General features: G+C 46.0%; 1 protein-coding gene and 1 long non-coding RNA gene across 5 annotated transcripts in view; one reads left to right on the top strand and one right to left on the bottom strand.

Moving 5' to 3' along the window:
- Positions 1-16,745, top strand: part of LOC118211947 (zinc finger protein 385A-like) — a 128,388-nt gene extending 111,643 nt beyond the window's left edge. For all 4 annotated transcript variants that reach the window (XM_035389535.1, XM_035389536.1, XM_035389537.1 and 1 more), the window contains 4 exons: positions 202-534; positions 12,640-12,824; positions 14,625-14,711; positions 15,307-16,745. In XM_035389535.1, coding sequence (XP_035245426.1) covers positions 202-534; positions 12,640-12,824; positions 14,625-14,711; positions 15,307-15,552 — 851 coding nt within the window. In that variant the 3' untranslated portion in view covers positions 15,553-16,745. The remainder of the gene's footprint in view (positions 1-201; positions 535-12,639; positions 12,825-14,624; positions 14,712-15,306) is intronic.
- A 7,643-nt stretch (positions 16,746-24,388) lies between these two features.
- The window catches only part of LOC118211218, a 4,279-nt gene continuing 2,986 nt past the window's right edge, over positions 24,389-25,681 (bottom strand). The window contains exon 2 of the long non-coding RNA XR_004761973.1: positions 24,389-25,681. This exon is cut by the window's right edge and continues 2,227 nt beyond it. This is a non-coding gene — a long non-coding RNA (uncharacterized LOC118211218).

Genomic DNA, 25,681 nt, shown 5'->3' with positions numbered 1-25,681 from the left:
TGCAGAGGGGGAAACTGATGTTACATTTAGCATAAACCTCACTATTATGCTTCTTCATACAGCAACAGCAGCATTTTATCTTTATTAAATATGACCAGTTGCTTGTTCTAATTTGACCTGCCTGACTGAATGGAGGCAAATGACGCCGAATAGTTCTCCTGATTTCTGTGTGTGACAGAGTCCCTTCCTCTTCTCTTGCAGAAGATACCCCGCCCGTCCCGCTGATGAACGGGATCCCATTGGCCACAGCCGCCTTCCCTGTCCCCGCCTCCTCGGCGCCCGACGTCCCCCTGCTCCCTGCCTCGCCCCTCGCTCCTCCCTCCACCTCCCTGCTGCCCGCCTCCTCTTCCTCATCCCCCGCCCCCGGCCGCAGCACCCCCCACCCCGATCAGCCGGCCCCGGGGGCCCTGGCCGCGCCCTCCCCGGCCCCCAGCCCGGCCGAGTCCGAGGAGGACAAGGCCAAGAAGCTGCTGTACTGCTCGCTGTGCAAAGTGGCCGTCAACTCCCTGTCCCAGCTGGAGGCCCACAACAAAGGTGCGTGTTTACTGCAGTGCTCTGTGCCATTGGCTGTCACCACATTAAACTCATTCTACATTTACTCTCAACAGACCCTGTTAGCACATTAAACTCATTCTACATTTACTCTCGACAGACTCTGTCACCACATTAAACTCATTCTACATTTACTCTCGAAAGCAGGTTTGGATGTAAGATCGATCCAGCAGCCAACATTTATGCACACATAAGCAGATACATGCACATGCACACAAAAAACAAACACACACACACACACACAAATGCACGGATGAACACACACACATACGCACAAATAAATGCACAGATAAGCAAACAGGCATACAATTGAAGTCGAAAGTTTACATACACCTTAGCCAAATCCATTTAAACTAAGTTTTTCACAATTCCTGACATGTAATCCTAGTGAACATTCCTGTTCTTAGGTCAGTTAGGATCACAACTTTATTTTAAGACACAGAATAATAGTAGAGAATGATTTATTTCAGCTTTTACTTCTTTCATCACATTCCCAGTGGGTCAGAAGTTTACATACACTAGTAGTATTTAGTTAGTATTTGGTAGCATTGCCTTTAAACTGTTTAATTTGGGTCAAACGTTTCGGGTAGCCTTCCACAAGCTTTCTGGAATTTTGGCCCATTCCTCCTGACAGAACTGGTGTAACTGAGTCAGGTCTGTAGGCCTCCTTGCTCACACACGCTTTTTCAGTTCTGCCCACAAATTTTTGATTGGATTGAGGTCAGGACTTTGTGATGGCCACTCCAATACCTTGACTTTGTTGTCCTTAAGCCATTTTGCCACAACTTTGGAAGCATGCTTTGGGTCATTGTCCATTTGGAAGAGCCATTTGCGACCAAGCTTTAAACTTCCTGGCTGATGTCTTGAGATGTTGCTTCAATATATCCACATAATTTTCCTTCCTCATGATGCCATCAATTTTGTGAAGTGCACCAGTCCCTCCTGCAGCAAAGCACCCCCACAACATGATGCTGCCACCTCCGTGCTTCTCACTGTGGTTCAGGCAGATGGCTTAAGCAGGCTGATCAAGAGTCAGTCAGGGTTCTATGGCTCCCCCTGCTGGAGCCACCTTGCTGTTACATGCCTTTCTGTCCTCTCTGGTACTGCTACTGAATGAAAATCTGTCAATTTAAATAGATTTACAATTATTTTAAATGCACTTATATTTACATATTTACAGATAAATTATGTCTGCGGACTGTTCAAGTAATACATCGCTGTTATACATGAAGCAACATTTTAAAAGAGTTAAGACAGTGGAAATAATTTCTTACAATCGACTCACTGAACTTTAAATGTCACTATATGTGCCGTCCACAACATGTGCTGAACACCACTTTCTCTCTCTATCACCAAGGGTAAATAAAACAGACTGTGACACATTAAAACAGACTGTGAATTGTCTCCGCTGACTGTTAACAGGGCGGTAGTACGCCAGGCATGTAAACAACCGGAGCTGTTTAATTCCAGCTTGGCAGGCGTGTGGATACTGTCCTGACCTTGTTCTATTAAACCTGCTGCTGATGCAGGGCTTTCCTCGCTGTGTTCAGTCGGACAGGATTTAAACAGTTCCCCCTTCAGAGCTGGCGCGATTCATTTAAGGGAAGGTTCCCCTTTGAAATATTAATGCTCTACGGCAAGGGCATTGTGGTTGAATACATCGCTGGGCATTCCAGCACATTACGGTGACCGCGAAACACGGCGCACTGATGAATTTTTTAAAGCTCTTCTGACAGCGTTGGCGAGATGTACATTAAGCGCGAACGACAACTTCAGGTGTGAGAGCAGGAAGCCTCAGAAAACTCCGCCTCTCCGCAGCCCCCGGCCGGGAGAAGCTGCTCATTCTGTCTGGTTAAGCCTTAAGGGTTAAGGACTCGCAAACCAGCTGCATTTCCGCTCGCGTGAGGTTTTAACAAAATGAGGAAGTTCCCCGATAGCACGCGACTGGCCATGTGGGAATGAACGCAGTATGCGTAAAAACTACACATAAAGAGAAAACGGACTGTAAATGGACTGTAAAGTTTTTATGACGTTGAACTGCTCATGGAAATGAAAAAACAGCTGGTAACATATAGAGCACTGGTTTTAAAACGTTTTAACCAGGACCCAAATGATAAATTTGTATATTTCAGGGACCCTACAAACATGCATACCAGTATAGCCTGTAGAGCCTGTAGAGGAGTACAGGCTCAGTACAGGACCCACCTCATACAGTACCATGACACATTTTCAGCTCCATATCTTCAGAAACTCTGGCGTAGAGCAGATCTCTCCCAGGGTCCTGGAGAGCTGCAGGGTCCTGCTGGCTCTTACTGTTACTCAGCATGTAATCGATCAGTTAAAGCAGTGGATTGCACAGGTAACTCACCTCACATGGTTTCATGGGGCTGAGGAAACCACAGAGTGAAAGGTCAGCACATCCTGTGGCTCTCGGGACCAGGACTGGAGGACCTTCCATAGGGCTCCAGGAGATCAGTCTACACCAGCTTCCAGAGTAAAAAATAAATTAAAGAACAGAACTGGGCTGAGGGCCCGTGTGGGTGGGTGACTGATTGCCGCACGCCAGCGTGACACCCCTGGGAGGGAGATGCGGCAGTGCCGGGGAACACCGTTGGTTGCCGCTTAGAGACAGAGTGCACTCAGACCAACACAAAATGAAATAAATGAACATCATCACTCTTCCCCCTCAAGGGTTCCACACAAAAAGAGAAAAACATTTTAAAAAGAACAAAAGAAAGTAAAACAGAGCGACCGCTTCTCAGCACGCTGCTCGTAGCGGGCCTGCTTTTCACCGGACAAGCTCCTCCTACTTTTCAGTGGCGGTTTGCTTTCACCGTCATTTTCAAAGAAATAAAACTGAAATTAACTGAAACTAACTCAAAACTCGCTCTCTTGGAGCGTGCTCCTGGTCTCGGTCCTGTGCTCCTTAACGAAGCCCCTGGGCTAATTAGCTAACGCAGCCCAGGTGCGCGTGCACTCTCCACGAGCCGGCACGCCCGAGACCAACCCGCTTCTCCGGCGAACCAAATGCTACACTGATTCATTGCTTGCTTGTATTGTTCTGAGGTAAATTAATGTCAGTGTTCTGTGATAGCTACCATTAAACACTTAAAGGAGCACCATGTTGGTTGCTTCTTAGAAAGTAGAAGAACCCCATTTGGTGAACGTTGGTGTGTAGTCATGGTAACATATGTGCGGGGGTTTTACTGTGAATAGAGCTTTCAGTCCTATCCCTTAGGCTTGCTTAGCTGCTACTGCATGTTGCTTCACTGAACAAGTCATTTACTGTGAAGATTCACTAAGAACCTCATAAAACATTTCACAGCAGAAGGTGATTATGGGAGCTGAAGTCCAGAACTATTAGCGGGTGCTGATTGGAGCTGAAGTCCAGAACTATTAGCGGGTGCTGATTGGAGCTGAAGTCCAGACCTGCTAGCAGGTGCTGATGGTAGTTCAAATCTTGACCTGCAGGCCATGGTTTCCACTAGCTCTGGTCTGATCCTGTAGCCTACTCAAAAGCCGCTTTTCCACTGCATGGTACCGGCTCAACTCGAGTCAACTCTACTCGACTTTTAGGTTTTCCATCAGGCAAAAGTTGCGGATAGTACCTGGTACTTTTTTTTGGTATCACCTCCATCGAGGTTCCAAGTAAGCTGAGGTGATACCAAAAGGTGACATGAAAACACTGAAGGCCACTGATTGGTCAGAGAGAATCGTCACTTATCCTCTTGTGTCGCCTTTGAGCAACCAGAGTCGTCTCGTCTGAGCTCTGATGTAGGACTTTCCAAACTCTTCGTGGAAAACGAAGTACCTGGTACCAAAAGCGAGTAGACTCGAGTCGAGTTGAGTCGAGCCGGTATCATGCGGTGGAAAAGTGGCTTAAGATGCGGAGTCACTCAGCCAAGCCAACACTGTGCGGCCAGCCCCAGTGGTGCTGGCTACAGGGCCAGGGGAGCAGTGTGGTGTAGTGGATAGGGAACTGGCTACAGGGCCAGAGGAGCAGTGTGGTGTAGTGGATAGGGAACTGGCTACAGGGGGAGCAGTGTGGTGTAGTGGATAGGGAACTGGCTACAGGGGGAGCAGTGTGGTGTAGTGGATAGGGAACTGGCTACAGGGCCAGAGGAGCAGTGTGGTGTAGTGGATAGGGAACTGGCTACAGGGGGAGCAGTGTGGTGTAGTGGATAGGGAACTGGCTACAGGGCCAGAGGAGCAGTGTGGTGTAGTGGATAGGGAACTGGCTACAGGGGGAGCAGTGTGGTGTAGTGGGTAGGGAACTGGCTACAGGGCCAGGGGAGCAGTGTGGTGTAGTGGATAGGGAACTGGCTACAGGGCCAGGGGAGCAGTGTGGTGTAGTGGATAGGGAACTGGCTACAGGGCCAGGGGAGCAGTGTGGTGTAGTGGATAGGGAACTGGCTACAGGGCCAGGGGAGCAGTGTGGTGTAGTGGATAGGGAACTGGCTACAGGGCCAGGGGAGCAGTATGGCGTAGTGGATAGGGAACTGGCTACAGGGCCAGGGGAGCAGTGTGGTGTAGTGGATAGGGAACTGGCTACAGGGCCAGGGGAGCAGTGTGGTGTAGTGGATAGGGAACTGGCTACAGGGGGAGCAGTGTGGTGTAGTGGATAGGGAACTGGCTACAGGGTCAGAGGAGCAGTGTGGTGTAGTGGATAGGGAACTGGCTACAGGGCCAGGGGAGCAGTGTGGTGTAGTGGATAGGGAACTGACTACAGGGGGAGCAGTGTGGTGTAGTGGATAGGGAACTGACTACAGGGGGAGCAGTGTGGTGTAGTGGATAGGGAACTGGCTACAGGGCCAGAGGAGCAGTGTGGTGTAGTGGATAGGGAACTGGCTACAGGGGGAGCAGTGTGGTGTAGTGGATAGGGAACTGGCTACAGGGCCAGAGGAGCAGTGTGGTGTAGTGGATAGGGAACTGGCTACAGGGGGAGCAGTGTGGTGTAGTGGATAGGGAACTGGCTACAGGGCCAGAGGAGCAGTGTGGTGTAGTGGATAGGGAACTGGCTACAGGGGGAGCAGTGTGGTGTAGTGGATAGGGAACTGGCTACAGGGCCAGAGGAGCAGTGTGGTGTAGTGGATAGGGAACTGGCTACAGGGGGAGCAGTGTGGTGTAGTGGGTAGGGAACTGGCTACAGGGCCAGGGGAGCAGTGTGGTGTAGTGGATAGGGAACTGGCTACAGGGGGAGCAGTGTGGTGTAGTGGGTAGGGAACTGGCTACAGGGCCAGGGGAGCAGTGTAGTGTAGTGGATAGGGAACTGGCTACAGGGCCAGGGGAGCAGTGTGGTGTAGTGGATAGGGAACTGGCTACAGGGGGAGCAGTGTGGTGTAGTGGATAGGGAATTGGCTACAGGGCCAGGGGAGCAGTATGGTGTAGTGGATAGGGAACTGGCTACAGGGCCAGAGGAGCAGTGTGGTGTAGTGGATAGGGAACTGGCTACAGGGCCAGGGGAACAGTGTGGTGTAGTGGATAGGGAACTGGCTACAGGGGGAGCAGTGTGGTGTAGTGGATAGGGAACTGGCTACAGGGGGAGCAGTGTGGTGTAGTGGATAGGGAACTGGCTACAGGGCCAGGGGAGCAGTGTGGTGTAGTGGATAGGGAACTGGCTACAGGGCCAGGGGAGCAGTGTGGTGTAGTGGATAGGGAACTGGCTACAGGGGGAGCAGTGTGGTGTAGTGGATAGGGAACTGGCTACAGGGGGAGCAGTGTGGTGTAGTGGATAGGGAACTGGCTACAGGGCCAGGGGAGCAGTGTGGTGTAGTGGATAGGGAACTGGCTACAGGGTCAGAGGAGCAGTGTGGTGTAGTGGATAGGGAACTGGCTACAGGGGGAGCAGTGTGGTGTAGTGGATAGGGAACTGGCTACAGGGGGAGCAGTGTGGTGTAGTGGATAGGGAACTGGCTACAGGGCCAGAGGAGCAGTGTGGTGTAGTGGATAGGGAACTGGCTACAGGGTCAGAGGAGCAGTGTGGTGTAGTGGATAGGGAACTGGCGACAGGGTCTGGGGAGCAGTGCAGTGTAGTGGATAGGGAACTGGCGACAGGGTCTGGGGAGCAGTGCAGTGTAGTGGATAGGGAACTGGCTACAGGGGGAGCTGTGTGGTGTAGTGGATAGGGAACTGGTTACAGGGGGAGCAGTGTGGTGTAGTGGATAGGGAACTGGCTACAGGGGGAGCAGTGTGGTGTAGTGGATAGGGAACTGGCTACAGGGGGAGCAGTGTGGTGTAGTGGATAGGGAACTGGCTACAGGGGGAGCAGTGTGGTGTAGTGGATATGGAACTGGCTACAGGGGGAGCAGTGTGGTGTAGTGGATAGGGAACTGGCGACAGGGTCTGGGGAGCAGTGTGGTGTAGTGGATAGGGAACTGGACTTTAAAAGTCTGCGGGTTTGATTCCCAGCTGGACCATTGCTGTTCTACCCTTGAGTGAGGTACTTAACCTGAACTGCTTCAGTATAAATGGATCGTTTGTGGAAAAAACAACATCTGCGTTATAAATTGCTCAGTATAATGATGCCTGCTAAGTACTGACGTGTAAATCTTGAACAGCCAGGAGGAGAACCAGAGAACCCCTTATTCTGCAGATTTAATGTTTTTTTTGATGTGAACATGTACATTGTGTTCTTCTCCCTCTTTGGTGATGTTTTTTCCCCTTGTTTTTGTATCCAGGGTGGATTAGCTGGCTTTGTGGTTCGTGTTGTTTTTTAAATTAGCTGGAGAGCCGGCGCCTGCAGTGATAAAGCTCCCGTAATGTCCTTTGGCCTTCCTCCAGGTCCGCTGTCCCCACACTGCCATCGGTCTTCACCGATGCGTCCAGAGCAAGCTGCTGCAGTCAGCAAAACGGTTGACAATACTGAAATTCCTGCTGCCTCAAAATTAAATCAGACACATAGAGAGGTTGGCGGTAGAGTACTAAAACAACACAAGGAGGCATTCGACATATTGCTTTTTCCTTTTTCTGAATATTACGCATCATTTCATATACAGAGATTCTGGAACAGGTTTGTGGCATGTCCCTATAAATCATTCATATCTGTACATACGGCACGCAGTCGACCTCTTAAACTCGACTCAAACACAGTCAGTACCTCTGCTCGTGCACGGCGGTTGTTACGCACATCGCAGACGCGCGAACGCGGGAAGAGAACGCGCGCGCGCACACGCCGCGGCAGCTGGCACGTCGTACGCGGCTGGACTGAAGGACGGATTCAGACATAAAGCGGAAACACCCACCAACGAGACAGCCTGGAACCAGTTTATATCCTCACTGCTCCGGGACACCGAGAAACACACAGGAAACGGAGGAAGACTCGGGGCAGAGCCGTGCGCTGTGCCGCCGAGCGGCGCGGATGGCCGCGGGGTGGGGCTGGGGAGCGAGCTGCCGCGCGGGGTGGGGCTGGGGAGCGGGCTGCGGCGCGCGATCGCGGCTGCTCCCGCGTAAGGAGAGCGGGAGACGTTTCCGAGCGAGCGGGCATCAGCGGGGTGCGGATCGCGACGAAGAGAGAGAGGGGGAACCGGTGGGCGGGGGGGACCGGTGGCAGCAGCAGTTGTCAGCAACGACCGCCGACCGGGGAACCGATTTCCGCAGACACAGAATAACAATGACTACAGCCGCCAGCAGCATCGAAAAGGGAACGCTACAGCATAAGTCACACGTCTAAGAGTGTTAACGTTTATCGCTTGTTTGGGATTTATTAAGCACACATCTAGAATAATGATGGCATTATCATGATATTAGCACAAAGAAGAGGAGGGGACGACGTCAGCAGTGGCAGGGAAACCCCCCCCCCCCCTCCCCCCACTGTTAATTCTCACCTCGGTTATGAGGCAGCCCTGAGAGTGCGGTCACATAAAGCTAACGGCAAAAATTGCGGCTCTTCTGTGACCATAGCCAGATCCCTTTGGCTACGTTGTTCCCAGGCCATAGGTAACCAAGTGGAGGTCTAGGTTACTCATCATGGCTGAAGTGTGCCCCACCGCCCCCCCCCCCCCCCCTCCCCCCCCCCCCCCCCCCCGGAGTCGTTCAGTCAGGACTGCAGAACACACAGCTAGCCGCAGCTATAGCCTGGAGGTACTGTTCCAGGCCAGCTTTCACCTCGGGCCTTGGGGTGTCACACAGCTGGTATTTTGTATTGCAGTCAGATATTCAGAGGCTAACTCCGACATCAATTTTGCAAGCTTTTGAGTTGAAACAGAGCGTCCATACTCTGAAGAAGTGTTTAGCAAGCTTGATCTCTGTGTTTTCTGATTTTACATTTAGTTAGGCTGTAACAGAAGTGGTGATCTCTACACCCTGACACTCTTCATAACCATTTGCGGGAAATGAAGTGTGCTTCAGTCAGATTCAGTTGAATTCCACTGTATTTGTATAGAAATGGGAAAAAAAGAAAATACATGACAGCCAATTTTAGTATTATTATTTTTTTGGTTTAAAAGATTTTTAAAATGGAATTAATATTAATCTTTTCTTTCCACTGTCCCTCATATTGGCGCATTGTATTTGAGAAGATTTGACTGATTTGCTTTATTAGTTCTACTATCTATAAATTAGTATTTATTATAGTAGGACCTTGAACAACTAGTATAATTAATCCTTTGTCAGTTGAGACCACATCCCTAAATTCGATTGAAGGGCACGTGCTGGAAAAATGGATCTCCTGTTTTTTAATAGCACAAACAGACCTGACGGTGTCATTGTTGGTTAACTATAAGCAATGCGGATTCTCTTAGAAGAACGCAAGCACATGCTATAGCATGTAGCCCACAACAGAGCCAGTGGCTCATACGCTGTGTCCCGACAGGACAAAGAATAAAAATAAATAAATAAATAAATAAATAAATATGTGTCTGTGAAAAGCATTCCACTAAATTTTCTCATTCCTTTTGTGCATTTAGTCGAACTTCATACATTTCAGATTGGAATATGGACAAAACAGAGAAAAGAGATGATGTCATTAATGTTTATATGTCATGTTTATGTAAATGTAATATTTCTAAATTAGTAAGATACAGCCGGTGTCTCTCTGTAGTGAGTCAGTAACGGCAGCATTCAACTGAGAAGTACAGTAGTTGTGCTGCTGCTCTAGTGGTCAGTGGTGGGATTGATCTCTGGGATACAGGAATAAAAATAACAACTATGCCCTCTTGTGGTTAAAATGTGGAAGTGCTGTCCCCGTCCCAAACCCTGGGTGCATTCCAATCACTATTTTTTACCTCCTTGCTATCCTTGAGTCCTTTCCTTGTATGGAAGGCCAAACAGGTAAAAAAATATGTCAAATTGTCATCTAGGGCTCATTCCATTTGCTTATTTCATTCGTCCATGTCACTGAAGTGTCTTCTAGGTCCTTGACTGACTTGGAAAGCGATCAAGGTTCTGCCATCATTAAGGGCATTCCAACCCGTTAAACGCTCCATGATGGAACTAGGGGCTAGGAGGCTCCCGAAGGATGCTTGAGCAAGGAAAAATGAGTGCATCCTTTGTGGGATTTTTTTTTGGAAGACGTGATGTGTGAATGATTGACCTGTGGATCCACCTCTCCCCATCTGCCGTGTCTGTAATTGATATGGCTACAAACCAGGGGTTAAATTGGGGGTAGCCGCGGGTGGACGGCGTCCAGCCACCTTTGGTAAATAAATAAATTATTTTGACCGGCAGTTTTAGAAATAACTATGACAAGCCAGTCCATTTTTCGTAGGCTCCAGTCCATGTGTTCCCTCTATCCAGTTACTCACCCAACCAATCAAAAATCTCAACAAAAAAAAACTCAGGAGGGACAGTCGTTTATATAGACAGGCACAGAAAAATGCCGTTGATTGTTTGGAAGCGGACGCGGTAGGTAATTTCATTAACATGTAATTTCATCTAGCCTATGCAACATTTTAAAGAGAGATGAATAAACAGCCCCCACGAACGTTGGCTATTATTAACGGCAACTTTGATTGCTTGAGCAAAATCAGCAGGTTGCTGGTCAGCAGCTAAGCTAGGATTGAATATTTCCCACATACATAACGTTTTATTCAGCGGTGACTGGTGAGCTGAAAATCGGTGGGGCGCAAAACTTTCCTTTAAACTTTATTGATCTCAACCTGTTTTCATTAGTAATTTTCCTTTATAATCAAGCGTGCCAACGATCGGATTAATCACATGGCAAGTAGCCTAACACGCAGCATCTTCATACCGTGTTGGAGGATTAAATCATACATTCAATTTAAAAATCTGTTTTAATCACCAAGTAGTCTACACTTAACAAACATGATACACCAGTCTGTTATGTACCGTTTTAGCTTTCAGAATAACCAGCAAAAACAAAACCTGCACTTCAATTTTGTTTACAATCTACGCATTGCAGATATTTGCCATGAATACAAGTGCGGAGAAAGAAATGAATGTATCCGCAAATAATGTTGATTAAGAATGTGCACAATTTCGTACTGCAAATGAAAATAAATATAAGGCTATAAGGCCTAGGTTACTCGCTAAAACTGCCTATTTGGGGAGAGCTGGCTATATGTGATATTAGTATTGAGTAGCCTATTTTGTGGATTAATTGTATTGATACTCAAGGAAAATCAGGGGAAGATTCTGCCACTGCTTAGTGATTAAAACTGATTTTTCTATATCACATTTATCATTTAATCTCCCTAACACAAAATGCGAAGAAGCTGTGTCCCTTTCCAATTGATTAGTCAGATGTTTGCAAGCTTGTTATTCACTGAAAATTAATTAAAACAGTTTGAGATCAATGATTAGTTTAAAGGAAAGTTGTGCACCTCACCTGTTTAAGAAAGATGGATAAAAGAGGAAGAAAGTGAGGATAAGAGGAGGATGACCGATTATTTTCGTGGGTAAAATAAATTCTCAGCATTAATGACACTCAATAAACTTGAAATATATTATGTAAAAGCTTGCATCAATAGTATACATTCTTTTTAAAACATTGCTTTCCTTAATTACAATAATGTGCACAATACATTAAAGATACAACTATTTTGAGCTGAGACATTCATTGGTTTGTACCTTTTTTCACCCACCTCCCACCGGATCTCAGGGTCCACCCACCTCCCAAATCCCAATTTAACCACTGCTACAAAGTGACACTTGAAAGAGCAAGGACATTCCAACTGTCGTGATCTTTGGGTCCTTTCTTTGCGTCCATCGATGGGTGGAGCTAGGAGCAAGGAAAAGGATGCAAGGAGGTAAAAATAAGCAATTGATTGAGCCCATGTTGACAAGACATGATTCCACATGTCAATTCCACATATTTCTGACCCTTTTGGCCTTCCATACTGGGAAAGGACGCAAGGAAAGGAAGCGAGGAGGTAAAAATAAGTGCATGGGATGCACCCCTTGATTCCATTCCAATGGGCTGCAGTTGGAATAGAATGCTTTTGTTTTGGTGAGTTTATAAATCAGAAAAATTACAGGAAGGTCATTTGTTCCAGTTATCTGAGGTTAAGCTCATCGGCAATATACACATTACTGAAGAGCTCAGATGGCAAAGAATGTCCTGTTTCTTCAGGTTCATGCTGTTCAACACAGAACTCAATGCCTGACGGACAGATTGGTCAAACCGCATGACTGTTTGGAATGTGTTAACTGAATTCTCTGAATCCTAACAGTTTCAAATAGAGGGGACCTGTAGATTTAGTAATTCATATATTTCCTTGTTTTTTTTCCCCCTTATTATTATTTTTTATTTTTTTGTACCCTGTCTGTCTGCTCCAAAGTCCTAGACACAGACGTGTCCTTCTGCTTCCTAGGGGTGCCACTCAATAATTCTGACTTCAAGTCAAGACGTCATTCATCTTAGTTAGTTCTATCAACGGGAAATTAACAGAGTGCACTTACAGGATCTTGTAGTATTTATGTGTCCTCCACAATGCGCTTAACTATAGTAAATTTAAAAATTTTGCCCCTCTGAAAACCCAACCGTCAATTCTCTCATGGTTTCTTGAGCATTTCATAAACACAGAAACCCTTCCAGCCTGAAGACTGATGAAACCTTGTAATCCGTGAAGCCTGACTGAATGTCCTGGAGGTTCCCTCCAAATTAACTCCCCACCCCTCCCCCCTCTGCAGGTACCAAACACAAAACTATTCTGGAGGCGAGGAGCGGACTGGGCCCCATCAAGGCCTACCCCCGTCTGGGCCCCAAGCCCAGCCCGGAGCAGGGGGGGGCCCCGGGGGACCCCAACACTCAGGAACGCACCTTCCACTGTGAGATCTGCAACGTTCGAGTCAACTCCGAGCTGCAGCTCAAACAGGTGAGAGCGCAGAGAGGGAGCTCACACAGAGAGAGAGAGAAAGAGAGGGAGCTCACACAGGTGAGAGCGCAGAGAGGGAGCTCAAACAGGTGAGAGCGCAGAGAGGGAGCTCACACAGGTGAGAGCGCAGAGAGAGAAGGAGCTCACACAGGTGAGAGCACAGAGAGGGAGCTCACACAGGTGAGAGTGCAGAGAGGGAGCTCACACAGAGAGAGAGAGAGAGAAAGAGAGAAAGAGGGAGCTTTCACACCTGAAGATGCACAGAGAGGCAGCTCTCTCTCTCACACACACACACACACACAGAGAGAGAGAGAGAGCTCACACAGAGAGAGAGCGCAGAGGGAGCTCACACAGAGAGAGAGAGAAAGAGAGAAAGAGGAGCTTTCACATCTGAAGATGCACAGAGAGGCAGCTCTCTCTCACACACACACACACACACACACACACAGAGGGATCTCTCTCACACACAGACACACACACACAGGGAGCTCACAGACACACACAGACACACACACAGACGCAGCTCTCTCACACCCAGACACACAGAGAGAGGGAGCTCACAGACACACACAGAGAAGGAGCTCTCAGACACACACAGAGAGAATGAGCTCACAGACACACACAGAGGGAGCTCTCTCTCTCACACACACACACACACACACACACAGAGGGAGTTCTCACACCCGCAGACACACACCACTCCTCATCTCGCAATCGTACGCAGAATGGGCTCAGATGACTGGAAATCCTTTCTCGCAGCTTCTCGGACATTCTTCCCACATGCCCGAACATCTGCCGGCTTCTTGCGAAACTAATTCCCAACATCTACGGGATTTCTGTCGTTTGCAAAACAGACGTCAGAAATTATTGCTGTTTTTCTTGAGAATTGTTTGCAAAAAACCCAATCTGAACAGTAATTTAAAGACCACTTTTACATCTTATGCGTGGGGGGTCTCTTGTTTTAGGACTTCCAGACAGAACGTACTAAAGGCCTCAGACTTTACCAAAACAATTATGTTTTCACAAAAACACAGATGTAGTGTGACCTGTCCTCCCTGAAATGGAGCTTAAACTCAACTCTGCAAGGGTGTCCAGTATCAGGGCTTAAGAAGAGAAACAAAGAATGGAATTCACTAAAACTATTCACATTTTTCTCTAAACAAGATTTAGCGAGCCAGTGCGGTACGTGACCCTTAAACAGAAAAAAAGGATCCACACGCTGAAAGTAAAAGTTCCCAAGAATTTGAGTTTCCAACGTTTCGCTCACAAACACCTTCATCAGGCACCCACCGACCAAAACTCAAGGACTTCCTGGGAGCTTTAAATTTCGGTGTGCAGATATTTTACCTTTTTTATTCTACACCTGAACCCAACTTGGGCTGGATGTGCACACTGATGTCTTTCCTGGGTATATGGTGAAATGACCGTCTGAACAGGGTTATGTAAAGTACACCCTCAGAGCCATGAGAACAGGGCAGTATACCATCAGCTCAGAGGAAGCCGTTAGGGAGCCTGTTACAGCAGCAGGCAGTGTTTGAGCGCGGGGGTCAAAGGTCACTAGACAGGAAGCAGAGTGATGGTGTGCAGATATTCCTCAGAGGCCAGGAACAGCATGAGAACTCAGAGGTCACACAGCTCAGTGACCTGGAAGTGCTCCCTTTTTGAGGGGGTGTGTGCGTGTGATGCGTGCCTCTGTCCCCTGAGGCACTCTGAGAGGTCAGAGGTCACACAGCACAATGACCCATAAGTGCTCCGGTTTTGGGGGTGTGTGTGTGTGACGCGTGCCTCTGTCCCCTGCAGCACATATCCAGCCGAAGGCACAGAGACGGCGTCGCGGGGAAGCCCAACCCACTGCTGAGCCGGCACAAGAAGCGCATGGACCTGGCGGTACGGCTCTCCTCCGCCCTCTGCTGGGGGTCTCCTGTTACTGCACACTTTCACAGCGGCCCATTTCCGTTTTGCAGCTACCGGATAATGAAAATGCAAGAGGAAATGTTTTTTTTTTTTTTTTTTTTTCATTTTTATTTCAGTAGTTTGTCCGAGTAGACAGAAATAGATTGAAATTTAGCACAGCATTTGCATTTGGACAGTAATAATGCCACCTTGTGGCAAAGGGGAGAGGGGGCAAACTAGGCAACACAAAGTAATAATGATACATAGCAGTTTGGTGTCTTTAACATGCAAAGTGCCCCACATCACAGAACACAGAATGTGGACCTGCTGAAGCCAAAGGCTACTTCAGCTGAAGTGTGAAAACATATAGACAGAGTTTAAAACACCTAGTGTATGTTTTATACCCCATGTATATACGCAATAAAATATAATGTAATAAAGGTAATGCATTAATCAATCTAAATATATGAAGGCACTTCAAATATATTTTACAATATATGCCAATATATTGTAAGGGTACATCCAGACTTTTAAATTAAAATATGAGTTGTCTTTTCTCTCTCTCTCTCTCTCTCTCTCTCTCTCTCAGTCCACGCTATCCTTCTCCAAGGACCTGCCGAAAGCGCTTGGGGCGGGGCTACTCCCCAGCCCCCTGGCTGTTGCCGCAGCGATGGCTGCCGCAGCGTCCTCCAGCCCGCTGGCTCTCCGCTCGGCTGGCCCCGCCCATCCGCACGCCCACCTGCTCCAGGGCCCGCCCCTCAGCCATGCCCTCCTGAGGCCAGCCCCTGGGCCCATCCGCACCACCCACGGGCCCATCCTCTTCTCCCCCTACTGACGAATTGCCCCCCCCCAACCCCCACCCCACTGCCCAAACCCCGTCCTCCCAGCCAATCAGGAGCAGCGCTTCCCGAAAGCACACTGTGAAGACGCGGCATGATTGATTGATTGATTAGCCAATAAAAATGAACGCACAGTGGAGAAATGCATTAAGGAAGAAGAACAGAATGAAAAAGGAGAACCACGCCCCCCCCACCCCTCCCCCCACCTACCCTGAGCTGCCAAACTCTCCGGAACTTTCTGAGGGACTGACTGACAGCAGGAGCGTAGGGAGGCAGGGGTAGGTGCAATATAAGATTCAGCTGGGCGCCCTGTACGTCTCTGTCATCCTCCCTGAGATCTTCACCGTAACAACGTAGCAGAATAAATGTAGACATATATCTGAATGAGACGTGTTCCCCTGTAGAGCCTGTGGCCACATGCGCAGACTGCTGACCGCTCGGCATTCTCTCACAGTGCAGTGCGTTTAGGCCGACGCCCTGTGGGCCCATCTCCGCTTGAGCTCGCCCTTCCCCCCGTCCCACGCCGGTGGGAGACTGTCCTCGATGTTAGCAAGGTAGCCGCTTCAAAGTCACATGACATCCCTGTGCCCTCCACCTAGCTTCGGTCTGTTTCTTAACGGTAGAACCGGTTAGCTTTACTGTGAACCTCCTGATCCTGGTTGTGGACACGCAACTGACCAATCAGTGTGAGACAAAAAAAAACAAAAAAAACATTCTAAGTACCAGATGAACATTACTGTTGGTGATTAGTCCGTAGCTATATAACCATGCAGCCACACATTTCCATAAGCTGAAGGAGGTGTGTGCATGTGTGTGCTAGGGGAGGGGTGGGGGTGAGGGGTGGGGTAAATAACTGAAACCCTCCCTAAATAATAAGGGGGAGGGACAGAGGGCGGCGCTTTCAGGACGCGGAACATAGAGACTCTCACTGTGTATGGACAGAGGACTCCAGAGAGAGACCAAGAGATTATTGTGAGATCGGCGTAAACTATTTGAAAAAAACAAAAAGTCTGGAATAAATCTCCTTGCCTTGAAATTAGAGACAGTGGACAGAAAGCTTGTCTCAGATTAGCCCTTAGGATCTTTGACAAACAAACAAAAATTAAACTCTCAAGTTCTGGTAGTTACAGAAGAAACAGGCAATCTATAGAAGAAACAGGCAATCAATAAAGAGTACCGACATGGCCTATTAATGTCTGCATATATCATGTTTGCTACTTCGTCAGACTCAGAATAATGGAGTATGAGAGTACAAGAGTGGTTCGGTTATTTCATGATGGCTGCCTCGTTTGTCTGTGTATTCCTTGCAATTCAGGCCTTTGTGAATAATCAAATAGTGCTTTCAGGGGGTTAGCTCTTTACAGATTGCTGTACTGTGTGTGTGTGTGTGTGTGTGTGTGTGTGAGTGTGTGTGTGTGTCTGTGTGTGTGTGTGTGTGTGAGTGTGTGTGCGTGAGTGTGTTTGTGTGAGTGTGTGCGTGAGTGTGTGCGTGAGTGTGTGTGTCTGTGAGTGTGTGTGAGTATGTGCGTGAGTGTGTGTGTGTGAGTGTGTGAGTGTGTGTGCGTGAGTGTGTGTGTTTGTGTGAGTATGTGAGTGTGTGTGAGTGTGTGAGTGTGTGTGTGTGAGTGTGTGAGTGTGTGTGAGTGTGTGTGTGAGTGTGTGTGAGTGTGTGTGTGTGAGTGTGTGTGAGTGTCTGTGTGAGTGTCTGTGTGTGTGTGTGAGTGTGTGTGTCTGTGTCTGTGTGTGTGCGTGTCTGTGTGAGTGTGTGAGTGTGTGTGAGTGTGTGCACATGCGTAAGAGAAACTGCACTGTGGGTCTCTGCTGATAGAGAAGGGGGAGGAGCACAAGGGGGGCGGGACTTCTGAACTTTCCAGCAATTTCATTTGACTTCCTCAGTTGAACCTAAAGCCATGCATTGATCCTGTGACATATGATGTTACTGTTGTTGTACCTTTAGTTTGTCTTTAGTCTTAGTAGAAAAAAATGTTATAGTAGCTATCTATGAAAACTGAAAAAAGTGACTATTTTTCTATTGTATTTTTTTGTTTGGTTGTTTTGTGGGGAAATGGAAAACAGTAAGGGGTGGGTGGGATTAAGCGTGTAAGATGTGCACATGATTCTACAAACAGGAAGGACAGAGAGCAAAAGGTGTTGCTATGCACTGTATACCACCACCTTTGCCTGGTGGAAGTGGAAGTTTTGGTGTGCACACCAAGCAGCAGCATTGGGCTATAACTCTTAGCATCACTGCTGCATTGTGACACTGCAGACTGCTTGCTGTGGTTGGATGTGATTACTGCTGCTGTTATCACTGATTATGAACATTCTACAGGCAAAAGTAAACAAGGCCTGATTAAGGGGAGGTACCACAGGTGAATAGGGAACACAAATTTCCTCCAATCAAAATGACATTTTATATTTCTGTATTACGACTTTATTTATTTTAGGAACATATGCAAATTAGCATCTGAATAATTAAAAAAGCCCAAATTTTCTTATTAAAAAACAATTTTAAGTCAGAGTTCATTTTTCAGTCCTCAATAGCTGGTAATTTACAGAGGGTTTGCTTACAATACCCCATGAAATAGAAATGACAAAATATATCAAAAAAGCTTCAGTAAATTACCAAATATTTTGGTTAAGAAGCACCATGTAAAATTTGCAAGCTATATCTATAAGTTAAGTTGGAAAAAAAATGTTTTTCACACAGGAAATATAGTAATTTAGAGAAAATGGCTGTTAAAGCTAATTTTGTGCTTGGTATACATGAAGCTACTGGTATAAAACGTCTAAATGAACTATTCAAAGTAGTTTCTGATCATTGCTTCAGATATTTTATTAAACTACAGTAGTTGTAGAAGCTAAATATCATAATATCTAAAAATTGACTGATCCAGTCGAAATCACCCTTTTCACCTGTGGTACCTCCCCTTAAGGGACAGACTGATGCATGGAGGAAGTTCTGCAGATTGTTGTTTTTCCAAAAGATGGGCCAGCCTGGTGCTCAGAGAGAGGGATTGTGGGGGAGAGGGGTGGGCAGGGGCTTTAACTTAGACCGAGGACTGCGTGTTGAAGCTGGGGTCTGTCGGATATTCCATTGACACGTATACTGTGATATTTACAGGCTTGTGCCATTTTCTTAGAGAGAAAGTTCGATCCTCGAGTTGATTACTCGATGAGTCTTCCATCAGGAGGGAAATATGAGACCGACTGGCACAGCTAATGAAACAGGCTCATCTTGGCCCTACTTAGTCAGCAGGGCCAAAATGTGCCAGACTGTGAGGGAGCAGTCTTGGAGCCTGTACTGGGCAGCAGTTCCCAACCTGTTGGGGTCCCCAGCCCTGGTCCTGGAGTGCTGCAGGGTCTGCTGGGGTCCCCAGCCCTGGTCCTGGAGTGCTGCAGGGTCTGCTGGGGTCCCCAGCCCTGGTCCTGGAGTGCTGCAGGGTCTGCTGGGGTCCCCAGCCCTGGTCCTGGAGTGCTGCAGGGTCTGCTGGGGTCCCCAGCCCTGGTCCTGGAGAGCTGCAGTGTCTGTTGGGGTCCCCAGCCCTGGTCCTGGAGTGCTGCAGGGTCTGCTGGGGTCCCCAGCCCTGGTCCTGGAGAGACAAAGGTTTGCTGGGGTCCCCAGCCCTGGTCCCGGAGAGCTGCAGGGGCTGCTGGGGTTCCCCAGCATAATTTTGTCTGACTGAATCAAAATAAAAGGGACATTATTACAGACCTACACCAAGAGGTTAAAATCCTAACCTCTGGTACGTAACAGTTGTGTTCATTTACAAGCAAAGATGTAGAAATGGAGCTCATTAATTCTGCAGTGCTAATTACAAAGCCATGGGAAACGACTGCATCCACACCTTTAACTATTTGTACCTTTATTTCAGGACGAGCGTGCAGCCTGCCTCTCTCTCTATGACATCACAATCGCGCGTTCCACTGTGAGTCGAACTCAGAAAGAATTGCTATTGGACGGCAACACGCTGTAAACCATGGCAGCTGACTGGCATGGAGATAACCTTTTACTGTTCAAATAGAAATAATATGAAATATATATTAAATAAATGTACATGTTAAACTGTAATAATGTGACTGGTTTGTTTGTGGGTTTCTCTCCATTTGTGTGAGGAGGAGAAAGAATGTTTGTTCGAGAAACTTAAAAAAATAGTTTTAAATTGAACGTGTCGTTGTTAGCCTACTTAGCATTTTGATGAAATAGCCTTGTCAGTGCAAAACCCAAAGCTGTATTTATCAGTGCATGTACGTCACATTTGTTTCGTACCCATGGTCCTGTCTGACGGCGAAGATGATTTACGAGCACGTTACCGCCATCTCCAGCTGTGCGCGGCTGTTAGCTCCAGGCCCTTGTCTCCGGGCGCACTGCGTGTGCCTGCTGGATGCAGGCTGGTAAAATCACTGCGCATTTCTGCGCACAGGGGCTCATCATTAGCACACGGCTCCAGCCTTGACCGCGGCATTATGACCTGGAGTCGACCTCAGCAGGACACTCCTGGTCAGGGGCTAGTTTGGGTTTATGTCAGCCAGGGTTCCTCGAGTCATTGCTGCATTGGAAACACCAAATAGGGTCAGCAGCTGTGGTCAGAGAAAGATGCACCTCTCTTCTGATTGGCCCTCCTGTAGAGAGGTGTGGCCTGTGCAGGGTCAATTGGCTCACAACTGAGAGCGTATGGACACTGAAAACTGAAGTGGCGAGATTCACGGCGGCCATTTTGTGCAAGATGTCTGATCTGTCCCTAAACCCATCTCATGGGATCTCGTGGCTCAGAGACACACCAAGTCACCATATCTTCACTTTTGTAATGCTGTTTCGAAAGAGTAAGCGAGAGAGAGAGAGAGAGAGAGAGAGAGAGACCTAATATTTACTGAATTGTAGCAATACTTATGCCTTCTGAATAATCTTGTTTATTGCAATAAGTAAATCAACCAGTTCACTTATAAATTCAGAGTCATTTAAATAAAATCTTATGAAATGACTATTGGTGTCAAGTAGCAAGACTTATCAAGGTAATAAAGCAACTATAGAAGAGAGAGAGAGACATTGCTCTAGATGCAGACATATATCAGTGATATGAAAGAAAACCTCAAGCGCTTCCTTCTTGATGATTAAGAAATTAAAAACAAATCAATTTAAAAGTCCCTGTGGTTGTGTAAAAAAATTTTTTTTTTTACTTGTCTCTTATTTTTATTTCTTTTTCTCCAAATGTGGACATGCGGGCTCTAATAAACAGTTTGCTCTTAGATTTGTGTCCTCCTTTTTGAACATCATACTTTGATGAAAACAGCTTTTGCAAGAAGAAAGAGAAATCGGACAGGTTCATCATGCAGCAGGGAATCTCACTCTACCTGCTGGCCACAATACAGGCCAAATGACACCTCAGTTTGCTATAATACACACTGTATCATCAGGGTCCACTGACAGTGTCTCCGATTCACATCCATAAAGATGAGCAAAGAAAGAAAATAAACTTTCCAGGTAATGGTCTTTATAATATGCTCGGAAATGGGAAATCATATTTAATATTTTATATCAATACAGTTTCCTAGAGTAGTATACTTTAACAAATAAGATTTTTTGGGCTCTATCTTACACCCGGCGCAAAGTGGCACCAAGCGCAACGCAAGTGTCTTTGCTAGTTTCAGACCGACGCAGTTGTCATTTTCCTGTCCAGCACCCACATTGTTTAAATAGCAAATGTACTTGCGCCCATCTGAGCGCCCATGGGCGTGTTGGTCTTAAAATAAGGTGTGGTCAGGCGCATTGTTGACGCATTGCTATCTTGAGGCAGCGGAAAGCGATTGCACGATTGACCAACAAAATCCTGGTCTTAAGTCAATGGCGCAGTATTTTACTGTTATTTTAAGGGCGCATTATTAAGATAGTAACATGCGCCTACATAGGCGGGTGCACAACGTGCGATATTTAAAAAATAATAATAATAATACATGTCATAATGGTTAGTCATACTATTGGTAATATAATATTAATATTATATTATATATATTAACATAATATTCATAATATAATATTTGGTGGAATCCTGCTGTTGCCGTAGATGGTCTGCTCGCGTGCTTTCATTTTACGTACGAGCAGATCCATATCCTCTGTAGAGAAACGTTCTTTCCTACTACTTGGCAAATCCGCCATTATAATAGCAATCCACCAAGGTGCAAGCGCACCTGGCTTTTAAAGGGAATGGGAGATGACACTCTGATTGGTTCATCTCATGTCATGCCCAAAACACGCCTATGATTAATTAAGAGACTAAGTACAACCCCTTTGAACCATGCGCCTTACTTTGCGCTCAGATTATCTGCCGTTAAACTAGCAAAAGTGGATTTGGACACGCCCTAAATGCACTTGCGCCATGCGCTTTAGACCGTGCGCTTAGATCGTTAAAGTAGAGCCCATAATTTCAAAAATATGCAACAATTATTCAAATAATTATTTTAAATAAAATCCTACATAAATGAATCTGCATGGACATGCTGCTTCTGGAGTTAATCTCAGCCTTACTGTGGCCTCCAAATGCCTCCCATGTGACTTGGGTACTTAAGTGTATCACATGATTTCAGTCCGTAAATAAGTCATTCAGCTTTAGACAACTTCATTAAATGTTAAAATATTTCAAACAATGTATAGTGTGTTCTGGAGGGAAAACCCAGACTGAACTGTCAATTAGCAACTTGTTAAATCTTGGTCTTGAAATCTCCACCTCCCCCTCGGTATCCTTGGAGACAACAATAGCTACCCTGAAATTCCTCTGCAGGATGTTCCAATAACTAAGAACACAAATACTGTATATTCACACATCACTTTCCACCTTGGTAATACACATTTCTTTGTATCACGTTACTAATGAACCTGTATACTGTGTGTGTGTGTATGTGTGTATATATATATATATATATATATATATATATACAGTATATAGGCTATATATATACACACACACACACACACGTTTGTATGTTTATACTAGGATAGATGTATGTAGGCTTACATTTTCCTCTTGAATTAACTAAATTAGGGCAGTAAACCCCCTCTCTATATGCACCTCCACCCATTTTACCCCCCACCACTCATACCTTGTAACCTATCCCATTTAAACCCCCTACCAAAACACAAAAAATGAAATGCCCAGAATTCTTTATTCATCTCACCCCATTATAAGTTCATTTTATTTATTTATTGTTGTTGTATTACTATTATTAAAATTATTAGTCATTATACAACGACTGAATACTTGATTCTGCTCGATTCCAAGGGTGGGCATTATTTCTCAGTAAAGGGACACCCCGGCCTTTAAACAGTTATAAAATCAATGCGCTACAAAATCCAGCATTCTAAAGCAGTTTAAACAGCAACATTATTCTTTCGCTTTTGAATTGTTCTTACGTCCCCTCCACTTTTCAACGTCCAATTTCACAATTGATGGCAACGTTGAATGACGGTTCTAGTTACTGGCTTCATTTAGGGATGCCAACCGTCCTGCGAAATAGTGAATCGTCCCTTATTTGGACAGTAGAACAGGCATTCCGTATTTAACTCATGGCTACGGGACGCATTTTCTTCCAAAACAATAAGCCACAAAAGCCACACTGGTTTACAGTGATTTTAGAACAGCTAAGGGGCGTTGTGAGGCACGACGCAGAGCAGAGTGTCTAAAACCCCCTTAGCTGTTGTAAAATCACTGTAAACCATGGCCTCGCGTGGCACATTGCTTTTATAAAACGGTTACTACATATACCTGGCACCGTTTCATAAAATAAACACACAGCAACAAAAAATGCAATGATTTAATGATAACGAATAATCATTCTTCCGCCAATCAATGTAGTTCTTCAGAACGACATTTAGCAGAATGGTTGCCAAGCAACACACAGACGTGAAAACAGCGAACGGACCGCACTGTATGGGTGACTAATTGGCACAGTAATACTGAAATTGTAATGCGGTCACAGGTGTGTGTTTATAGAATATTTTACAACGGCTTTGAACGCGACTCAGCCAATCAGAATCAAGGACCGGAACTATCCATTTTATAATGTATCTTTGATAACGATTGCGTTTATAGTAACCGCTGTTTTGAATATAATTCAGTAGTTAGCTAGCTAGCCGGGATAAAAAGCATGCCGTGAGACCATTTTGACCTAAAACCCAGCTGAATTTTAATATTGGCTAGGTGACAAGTGACGACGAACATATTATAAGGCTAGCTGGCATTCAAACCCGGCTTTGCGTCGGGCCGAACAATGCCCCTTAGCTGTGATATAATAACCATATACCACGGCCTGAAGTGAGCTATTGGTTTTATAAAACGGTCACCAAGTATGGCAATATGAAAGTAATACACACAAACTTTGTTAGCTAGCTATCGTAGTTTGTTAGGCTAACATTTTTTCTCTCAGACGCGGAGTGATACTGAATTGTGCAAAGGAATTAGACGTCATAGCTGTGGTATATTTATATACCACGACTATGAACCAATCAGATTGCTTCATTTGAGCTACCCGTTTTATAATTTCCAGTAACGGGACGGCCCGTCGTGGTTTATTCCTTACTTATTATCACTGTTTTTATCCACCACCCCATAACTATAATGTCAATAATTCTACTCCTATGGAATAAGTTTAATCTATGTTTGTATGTTTGTCATTGTTTGAATTAATGTTACGTGGTTGTTATTGTATACATTTATGTCTTCTGAAAATAAAACATTTGCCGTACAGTAAATTAGAAGCCATATTTTCATGCGTGTATTGAAATGTAAGGTGTGTTAAATAAGACATAAAAAGTGAAAACTCAATAACAGTAGACAGGAGTCAGTGGATAAAACATTATCTTTAATGTTAGGCATTATTAATGAATTCCACACCACAGCAGTTACGTGAGTAGGAAAAAATGTGTATTTACATCTAAAATCCACATCACGGTTTATTCATGCTAACACAATATATACAAGAAAGTACTTTTAGAATACTTGTACAAATGTTTTTTTTAACTGCCAAACTTTGTCTGTCCCCCAGATTTGTCCTCAAGATAGACAAAATAACAGCAGTGATTTGTTTTTTTTTCTGTTTAGTCTTAAAAACACATTTACATCATAAAGTACAAGGCAGACAATTCATCACAATCTATACATGGCTTGCCCTTCTTAAACATTATAAATACACTGCTTTTGGAAGGATTATTTACACGGAGGAAAGCCAAAGGGGACGGGTTTTAAGGACTGCAATGATTTTCAAAAGGGGTTGTGTGTGTTCCACAGTACTGCAAGATTCCATATTTACAGTGGTACTGAAAATCAATTAATATTCTCTCACGACCCCCCCCCCCCCCCCGCGCCTACCCGCACCCCACCATCTACCCCCTCAAGCACCTGTCCCCATCATCCATCCAAGGATTACCTTGTCTCCAAAACTCTAATTCACATCCCCCACACGCACCCCCCCCCCCACCCCGCACACACACACCACACACCACACACAATGCCCTCTCTTCTCTTTTCTGTTCATCTCTGACTCGTTACATCTTGCTCACGCAGCAGAGACCTCAGCCTTAAACCAGCTCCAGCAGTGTGTATACGCGTCCTTCTGGGACCACATGCACTCAGAGTCAGAAGCACTCTGTCAGTGTTGATTTCAGGCCGAACGTTTTACTGTGCAGATAACGTACGAAACTTTGACTTCACACCTGCAGACCACAGGTCCAGTCATTCTGCCACTCAGTATTAGGTTTCAACGCAGAGACCTGAAAAAGCATGTCTCCACATGCAGTAAGAGTTACTGTATTAATATATGCATCTGTATGAGAGATCATTAGATTAGAGATAAGCTGTTTCTCTGTGAGGAACCTGAATCAGAGCCACAGGCGTTCTGTCTGACCCCCCTCTCCTTACAGGGCAGAGAGACAGCTGCTCCAGGCCTTAATGGAGCCACCAAACCACGACTCAGACCGGCAGGTTCATACAGCAACTGCTCTGAACTGCGCAGTCTAACTGCATAAAGAACACCTTTCTCCTCAACCTTTAAGACCATGACTATACCGTCAGCTAAAAAGGTAGTAATGAGAGTTACTCTCTGACCCTCTGGCTGTACGTACAATCATTTCACATG

This window comes from Anguilla anguilla, chromosome 13 (genome assembly GCF_013347855.1).
Source record: "Anguilla anguilla isolate fAngAng1 chromosome 13, fAngAng1.pri, whole genome shotgun sequence".
Classification (NCBI taxonomy): domain Eukaryota; kingdom Metazoa; phylum Chordata; class Actinopteri; order Anguilliformes; family Anguillidae; genus Anguilla; species Anguilla anguilla.
This window is presented reverse-complemented; position numbering and strand designations above follow the sequence as displayed.